The 10,000-nt window shown below is 33.8% G+C and overlaps 1 protein-coding gene across 1 annotated transcript in view; it reads left to right on the top strand.

The window, feature by feature from the left end:
* LOC136849565 (uncharacterized) overlaps nt 1–6,663 on the top strand; it is a 25,910-nt gene extending 19,247 nt beyond the window's left edge. Inside the window, exon 4 of the mRNA XM_067122901.1 lies at nt 5,731–6,663. Coding sequence (XP_066979002.1) covers nt 5,731–6,317 — 587 coding nt within the window. The 3' untranslated portion in view covers nt 6,318–6,663. The remainder of the gene's footprint in view (nt 1–5,730) is intronic.
* The last annotated feature ends 3,337 nt before the right edge of the window (nt 6,664–10,000 follow it).

Here is a 10,000-nt window from a genome sequence, read left to right as displayed (position 1 = left end):
GAGCCATTGCATTAATATTAATCTTTCGGAAGCGGGCAAAATGACGCGAGACAAATAGGGTCTACTCGACATGTTATCAATTACGCACGCGATATTTATCCCAAATTGGAGAAAGTGGGAAATCTGCTCGTTAAATATAAATGTTTGTATATATTCGATGTGATGGCGTACAGTTTTTAAAATTTTATTCAGTTTGAGATTAAGTATAAATATTCGTATGCACACACACACACACACACACACACACACACACACACACACACACACACACATATATATATATATATATATATATATATATATATATATATATATATATATATATATATATATATATATATTTCTAAACATTATTCTTAGGGACTGTTACCAGGGTTCCACCATTTTCCTCAAAATCATGGAAACGTCACATCCTTACTAATGATGTAGGTTGAAGTTAGGCCACTCAATTTTTCTAAGCCTGATACATATGAAAAATAACCATTCAGTGAACATCTAATCTGAAACATTGGTATTTTTCCTTTCGTAACAACAAAATTGAACATTCCGGCGAGGGTGTTACTATTTGATATAACATATCCCATCCCACCAAAATCCCCTAATCTTGCGACCAGTTTTGGATTCATATGATGCATGAACGCCACAAGCATTAAATAACATGTAGTTAATGACGAATATAGAGTATTTGGGTGTGCACTAGTATATGCTAATTTACTCCAGTCTAATTTCTTATACATCGTTTCAGTTTGTTTCACATTTTCGTCAAAAAATCAGTCACTTGAAAATTGCAAGCTAGTATGTATTTTTTATTATACTCTTATCTATTCAGGCATAATGGATTGAATATGGTCATTGTTTGCGGAATATAGCTGTGGATTGATGTTGGACTGTGGTGGTTAATGGTATACTGGGGTGGGTATTCGAGCCCCATTTCTTAACTCTCCCCCACCCCAACCCCAACAGACACACACACACACAAATACACACACAAACACACACACACATAAGTTTTACAGTAAATAAGGATCGTCTTGGCAACGTGCGAAGTATATTCTGTTTAAAAATAGTTTTATTCATAAATAGTTTTGACTTCATTAATCATTCTTCTGTCGTACTGGATAAATTATGTATTTCTTCTATTCTGTTTTTCGTTCTGTTCCAAACTAGAATTCTGTTTGCATCTGGCATACCACCTAGATCAGTTCATTTGTAGAAGGATAAATTTCAAAGTATTTATTTTCTGTGATCTTTTTTAGGGCCGTTAGAATACAGATGAAAATAATATTCTGGTCAGTTGGTCTGGAGAGAATCAAGTGAATTACTCCGGTAATATTTGGTTTTACAGCGTAAGCTAGTCCTTTTCAGTAAATTTAATCCTTGTGGGATATTTGTGAATTACAATTCATCTTGGATGTTTTTTTTACTGTTTTTAACAGATACGCTGCGGCTGACTAGTATGTTTGGTTTTAAATGTGTCTCTGGAGAAGAATTTATTTTCACATTATTCTAGTAGTATTCACAAAAATTACAAAATACTTTTGTTCTTTCTAACTCTGGCATTATAACGCCAAATGAATAGTAATCAGTCATTCGCCAAGTTATCGTCCAAAATAATTTCAATTGGCAAATGACAATGGATGCATACGATGGAAAAAAAGATGAATTTTGAGCTCAGTGTGTATTTGAGGAATACTCTTAGATAATCATAGTCACACTGTTACAATTATTTAGACTACCCTTACCAACCATAGGGTTCAATGATTTTTTCTCTTTTATTTACAATGGAAGAAACTAAGAAATTAATGTAAAAGAAACTAAGAAATCAATATACCAGTGTTTCTAGTGTTGCCACAATTCCACATCGCTGACCTCTTCCCAGAAAACAGGAGTACCGATCCAGAATCCCTCCTCCTCCCAGTAACCACTGAGTAGATGGTGGCGAGTAAACAACCATTATATATATATATATATATATATATATATATATATATATATATATATATATATATATATATATATATATATATATATATATATATATATATATATAGTTGCATTCCACATAGGAAAATGAAAGGTGCTTTAGTGAGTGTATGCCCAACAGTTTCGTCCTCCAATGGACCTCTTCTTGGAGCGTTTATTAAGGAAAGAGAAAAAAATTTTACAATGTATATATCCAAGAAAGGCCTAAAATCTTAAACATACGAAATACCTTACCAGAAACTAGCAGTTTGAACTAAAAACATTCATCAGTAAACTAATACTATAAAATAAGAACAGTAGTTGAACAAATGAAAAATACCAAAATATCAAAAGAGGTAGTGTTTCCATTCGAAACAGCATAACAGAAAACTGAATTGTATATCTTTCCCATACCATCCCACATTAGAGTCTATAGTCTACCCCTTAAGGTTACTTGGTTTTAGTGCAACTTTTCATATCCTAGCACCATTGGTAAAAGTCTAATTCGTAACAGTCCGGAAAGCAATGAAGGAGTCATTTAAAAGATACCATGCAAGTGCGGTAAGTTTTATCCAGGACAATCTGGGAAAGCCGTGGAAAAAAACATTTTAAATCATTAATGTAATATGAGAACAAATAATACAAGTAATGCTTTATGTGTTCACAGTAGTATGTGTAACTTACCCATTGACAGGCTTGGGTCAAAGATTTTGTTTAAGATCACAGGTTTTATTGAAAGAAATTTGATAGAGACAGCTTGCATTGTTCATAGCAAAGGAAAACATTTTAATTTATCAGTCTGGTTTGCATTAATTAGATCCTTTTATTGTACATGTCATGAGATGCCAGTACAAACTGGATAATGTTATCCATTAAGTATTTTATAATGTACGTTTGTTAATATGTACTTAGTGTTATGCTGTTTCGAATGGTAATATTACCTCTCTTGATATTTTGGTATTTTTCATTTGTTCAACTACTGTTCTTATTTCATAATATTATTTTAATGATGAATCTTTTAGTTCAAACTGTTAGTTTCTGGTAACGGTATTTCATATGTTTAAGATTTTAGGCCTTTCTTGGCTACATACATCGTACAATTTTTTCTCTTTCCTTAATAAACGCTCCAAGAATAGATCCTTTGGAGGACGAAACTGTTGGGCATATTCTCACTAAAACACCTTCCATTTTCCTATGTGGAATACAAGTAAATAGCATATCTTTGTGTCTAAGAAGATTACCAGTGTTTTATATATATATATATATATATATATATATATATATATATATATATATATATATATATGTGTGTGTGTGTGTGTGTGTGTGTGTGTGTGTGTGTATACAGTGTGTATATATATGTGTATATATATATATATATATATATATATATATATATATATATATATATATATATATATATATATATATATATATATATATATATATATATATATATATATATGCAAATGACCGAGAATGCAGGTTAGTGAATCACATAGTATAAGAAAATAATATATGTGACCGCAGTAAACCCCTAAAAAAAGTGTGGACATTTTGTCCACAATTCGTGTGGCCGACCGACAGTAAAATGAAGACCCTACTTTGCACCCGATCATCTTGTGCATCAAAACTCCCACTCCGGAGGCCACATTTCCAAGTTTCGGCAACACTCAACTTCCTAATTTAGAATCATGCTATATCATTTAAATACGGGTACATTTCATGTGTGCAACTTGTGTTTGGAGCAACCGTTCGTTTTTAAGCTGAGAACTTACCAGATACGAAGATACTTATCATCAGTAAAATATAAATTCAACAGACCTGCGCCATTGTATATTATTATCTGTTTTACGCAGACTTAGAGTTCAGTGTTTTGGTTTTGTTACTTGACGGTTAAAATCCGTCAAAACATGTTTGCTGCATTTTGAAAATGGGTCCCTATTATTCTAAATGTTTAGAAAAGTTTCATTCTTTTTGATAATTACTACAAGCGACATGTGTAGTACAAAAATTTTTAGAATTATTAGTTTTTCTCAGTACCATACTTAGTTTTTCATATATATATATATATATATATATATATATATATATATATATATATATATATATATATATATATATATATATATATATATATATGTGTGTGTGTGTGTGTGTGTGTGTGTGTGTGTGTATGTGTGTGTGTGTGTATGTGTGTGTGTGTGTCTGTGCGTATGTGGGTGGGTTGGTGGGTGTCTGTATGCACTGGTGATCGAAATGAATTCTTTAAATTACATGTTTTTTTTATGAATGGGACGTTTTGATAATCAGATTATGTAGATAATAAGCTGTTCATTGGAGGCACCCTACAAACCTCTCTCTTAATATAGCTAAATATCATTAAAGCAATGAACTAACATCTTTGGCTAAAAAAAAAAATATGGAATAAACCAAACTACAGGACTGCGGTCCTCTATGAGAACTGAATCGTAAATTTGACTACAGTTGGTTTGACATGTCAGCCAAGCATTAGGCTCACGTAAACAAACAGCCTTAAGGGTGGCTGTTAGCTTTTCTTTCCAATTAAAGTGTAACCATTTTCTTACTAGAGAACCAGGACATATAGTTATTTTTTGTCTTATCTGAGCAGCTTTCCAGAAGATGCCGTGCAGTTGGAACTTCAGAAGGTCAAGCGAAAATGCAATGAATTACTACTCTAATACTATTCTTTTTGTATTTTACTACATATTCATCTATTTATCTATTATTTTTTTTTCTTTTGTAATAAGATAGATTTCTTCTTCTGTATTTCCCTTTACTTACTTTCTCTTTCTTCTTCCTAATGAACAGCATATTCTTTGGAAGCTTGAATTTCAAGTCAATGGACCCTGTGGGCGTGTTCCGTATGAATAGGTTTCATCTACTGAATAATAATAATAATAATAATAATAATAATAATAATAATAATAATAATAATAATAATAATAATAATAATAATAATAATTGTCATTCACTTGGTTTCGAAAAAAAATCCCTTTTTCAATATATAGTTTTTGGGGGTTATTCAAAATGTATTAGTTCTATGTTATATCCTTGCACTTAGAGTGCTCGGAATACGTAATTTCAAGTTATTAAATATTGCTACATTACTCTCTGAAATCTGTGGAATCATAGTGTCCAGTGCGTGAACTTTCAGGGTAGTCCAGTGTACTGATATTGGAGCTTTCTCGTTAGTAAAGGGATACACTAGCGGTGATATCAGTGGCTGCTAGTTAGGAACCTGGCTATTTTTCATGAGATGATTTTTAACCAACTTGAATGCTAGCTGTGCATTCTTTCCTTTATTCCTGTGACTGTACCTTGAAGTAAGCAAGGTGTAACGCCTTAGTCCTGTTTCAGAATGGTATCCATCGTTTTAGTGCACAATGTCGTACGTATATAACCTAACCCCTAGAGTTTAGGGTATTATGTATTGTACCTGATTATTTGTGCCTAAATTCAGACAAAACATCAGTTAATCAAGTTAACGCCTGTGTAAAATTTTATTTTACAAAGGAACAATGATACTCTCTCTCTCTCTCTCTCTCTCTCTCTCTCTCTCTCTCTCCTCAAAGTAGTGTAAGTTATGAGCATTGTTATTCATCAATGGAAACTTTTGATACTTTAAAGAGGTATTCACAAAATTGATGAAGGAATCACGGAGTAAATTTATTTATTATTTCCCTTGAATTGATGCTTTATATCCTTAACGTTTAAAGATGTTTACACTCATGATTTTATTTTTAGTGGTGATGATGGCAATCCTGGGCGGCCTGTGGTACACAGCCGAGAAGAGACACGAAATGAAGAAACGGAAAGCTAAGCGTCTCATCAACGCCTCGCAGTCGGGCGCGTTCCTATTCCCATCTTGTCTGGGGGAAACCTCTACAATGGGCGAGCAGACGGCCTCCTACCTACCAGACAGCAACGAGCAACTGGATCCTCTAGTAAGACAGATGGGCCAGCTGCTTACTGAAGGCCAGGAACAGCTTCCCTTCCCCGGAGAACCACCAGGAGGACAAATGTCTTACCCGGCTGCTCCTCCCGGAAGGCGGCTGTCTTACCCCAATCCATCATCTGGAAGCGAATTATCCTACGCATCAACGTCCTCCACAGAGCAACTGCCGTACCCGACTGCGCCTCCCTCGAGTCAGATTCTTTGCGGCCTCCCGTCAGCTCGACAGCTTTTCTTCTCGGGGGAATCTGTTTCTTTCAGTCAGCAATTTTATCCCTCTGAACAGGCCTACCATTCCCAAGCGTTAGTCCTAAATGGCTACACAGATGGAGTCAATATTGACTTTCTTAATGAGCCGCCTCCTCCGTACACTCCTTAAACTTTTTAATGTCAATTTCGTGTTTGGTCACTAAAGTATCCACTTTGAATTCTCGCGTTTTACGTTAATCTTGTAATTTATCCGGTTTTCTCTTCCTCTTGAGGTGGTACATGCGAGCATCCTTTCATAAATGCAAATACACACACACATACACACACAAACACACACACATGTGTGTGTGTATATATATATATATATATATATATATATATATATATATATATATATATATATATATATATATATATATATATATATATGGAAATGAACACATGGGGACGTGTTTCGTAGAAATAACTTTCTGACTCACATCGAGATCGAACCCCGGTCTTTCAAGTGAGAGTCTAGGTCGTTGTATATATATATATATATATATATATATATATATATAACGTATATATATATAAATATATATATATATATATATATAGATATATATATATATATATATATATATATATATATATATATATATATATATATATATATATATATATATATATATATATACATACACACACACTTGTGTGTGTATGTGTGTGTGAGTATGTGTATGTGTGTGTCTAAATACATGGCAAGATATGATCAGACTATTTTTTCATTGAGTCACTTTGAAAATACGCTTATGAATCCTGCCATATTTTTTAATGTTCTGAGGACTGAAAAGTTGGTCATTTTGGGTGTTCCGATGAATACATATTAGTATCACGAACTTTTCCTTATCCATTTTAGTCGAATAAATTCAAGGTTTTTATCACTCGTGGTTAAAGATGTGGTAATCGCCATTAAAGCATCTTTTACTCCCAGTATTTACTCCATAAATAATTCACAGTGTACGGTGAATTATTTATGAAAATATGGCATCGACACTGAACTTATTTTGTTGTAAAGAAATAAATTGCATAATTTAAACTGGCTTTTCTTCTTCCAAGTCTATATTTTATTTCCTTTATTTCTCTCACAATTGTTACTTACAGTTCGTGTCTATATAACCATGTATATTGTCGTCAACAATATTCTTTCATATATATACTTTTTACCTTCTTTCTTTTCTTCAGTATGACTGAAGTAGTTGAGTGCTACACGCATTGTGTCTCATACCTACAGTGACAATTCGACTAAGCTCAACCGCAGCAGCTTGTGTTTTATTTCTTACCTGAAAATTAATATTTTAGTTAATCTTTCAAGAAATTCCTTCACTGAGACTAGATTCAGTCCAGCAACGTCTCGCTGAAGCTTAGTTTGTCAACACTAATGCAGTTTTGTCTGTACACTTTCCAACCACTCTTATTTTTCCATTTTCAAACCTCCATTTTCAAACCTCCGGAGTGTGTTACCTTTAATTATATTTTAATTCTGGCGTATATTCCGGCACAGATTTTGTATACTACCGTTCTGTATCTTTTGTGATATTGTACCCACATCTTTAGATATATATGACAATTGCCACGTGGATAAGAGAGTTTCCTATACTGAACACATTTTGAACCAACAAAAGATTTCAGTGAAAGGATACCTGCTTCCAACCAGATCACTCAAGACGTTACTGACTTGGTATTTATAGCTAAGAAAATGTCTTTATTTTGTTCGGGGTTGTGCTTATTAGTTTTCTGTAAAAGAAAACTATGGCGCAGGTTCTGGTCGTCCGTCCGCACTTTTTCTGTCCACCCTCAGATCTTAAATCATACATCCTCCAATCATCAAACACACCAGATTGCAGCCCTCTAGCCTCAGTTGTTTTTATTTTATTTAAGCTTAAAGTTAGCCATAATCGTACATCTGGCACTGCTATAAGTACCAACAACACAGGCTGAGTTTTATGGGCCGCGGTTAAGAGTTTTATGGTCCGTGGTTGAGTTTTATGGGCGCGGCTATGAGTTCCATGGGCAGTGGCTGAAAGTTTCATACACTGTACAGAAAACTCGATTGCACCGAAGAAACTTCGGAGCATTTTTTACTTGTTTTTATGCGTAGGTTGACTCGAGAATGATTAAGCAAAATTTTGTAAAACTTGTAAGTCATATTGACAGGGTAGCCTATATTTTCGAAGAACCTGCACAGAGGAATGATGGTTTCCATTGCAACTAAGCATCAACTCTTAACCGATTTCTACCGAATGCAAATCACCTCACAGAGGACATCCACTGAATAAAATTGGCAAGATTCGCTGTTCTTTTTTGCTATTCTTGAGCCATACTGCTCACACTCAGTGCAGACACTTGGGCAGACACACAGGTGAAGTAATAACCTGCTTTCAACTTCGTTGGGGAGATATCGAATAGTAATGGCCCTTTTCGATTCACATATTAAAATCACTCAAATGATCTATAGTTCTTGTTTAAACAGTGTTTAAATGGAGAAGAAATTGGAATAATGGAATATAAAAATTAGCGCAAAGGCCAAGCCCTGGGGCCTACGAAGTCATTCAGCGCTAAAAGGGAAATTGAGAAAGAAAGAGGTTTTACAAAGCGTGACAGAAGGAAAACCTCGCATTTAGGATAGGTGGAGAGTAAGATGGAGGAAAGCTGACATGAAAGGAGGTTAAAGTAAAAGGAACGAAAGGGGTGGCAGCCAGAGGCCGAAGTGATGTTGCAAAGAACCTTAAGTAATGCCTACCGTGCATCGCATGAGGCGCACTGATGGCACTAACCCCATGGAAAAACGGAGATAATATATATATATATATATATATATATATATATATATATATATATATATATATATATATATATATAGATATATATATATATATATATATTATATATATATATAAGAAATATTTTATTTTTCAGCTAACAGTCAATACATCTGTGGTAGATGTTACTAAACGAGATTTAAGTAATTGAGACTCGTAGGTAAACTTCTTATCCAAATGATATTTCTAACTTCCATTGTTTTATAATGTGCAGTCGTTGGTTATTTTGTCTCTTTCGGGAAATTATACAATATAGTAATGCTTGGGTGGCATTGTTTTATATCAAACGCTATAACACTCGATTTGAAAGCATGAATATGTTTCATACTTTCAGCCAGTATATTTCATCAGCCAATCAGGAGCAAGATAGAAGCTTCATTGATAACTGCAACGGATATCACCATAGTGTTACCTAAAAAAAAAAGAATCTATAGTTAGACTCACGTAGGCGAAGATAGAAATAGAAAGTTTACTTCAGGATGTCAACAGGAGAAAAAGAGGTCTAGAATCGTAGGAGTATTGCTGAATGAGAAAGTGAAAAGTGTCAAAAGAAAAAGGAAGCAAAACAACCTAAGATCTGGCGTGAATATGACTGAAGTATAAAAGGCGCGCAAAGATACACGACGGAAAGATCAAAGAACAGAAACCAGTTCAAAGCTGTTTTCGGTTTACGACTTGCACTCGGATCTTCCCACTGCTTTGTATTGGGCCTTTACTTCTATTTATATTTTTAAAACATCTGTATATTAATGAAATTTTAAACTCTTAAATTCCTCATCGTTCCCATGTGTGCACTGTAGTCTGGTGATTATTGCTGAGAAAGTAAATTATTTTTAGATAATCTAAATATTGTAAATTCATAATAACAATAATGACAGAGAATCCAGTGGTAGCTGATTTCAGCTAACGTTAAATGAACGGTTCAATGGTTAAGTATAAAGGAACAATCGGGATTTGTCAGAATATAGTTCAACTTTTCATGACAAAA

Source organism: Macrobrachium rosenbergii, chromosome 2 (genome assembly GCF_040412425.1).
Source record: "Macrobrachium rosenbergii isolate ZJJX-2024 chromosome 2, ASM4041242v1, whole genome shotgun sequence".
NCBI classification, from domain to species: domain Eukaryota; kingdom Metazoa; phylum Arthropoda; class Malacostraca; order Decapoda; family Palaemonidae; genus Macrobrachium; species Macrobrachium rosenbergii.
Note: the sequence above shows the minus strand (reverse complement) of the source record. Positions and strands in the feature narration are given on the sequence as shown.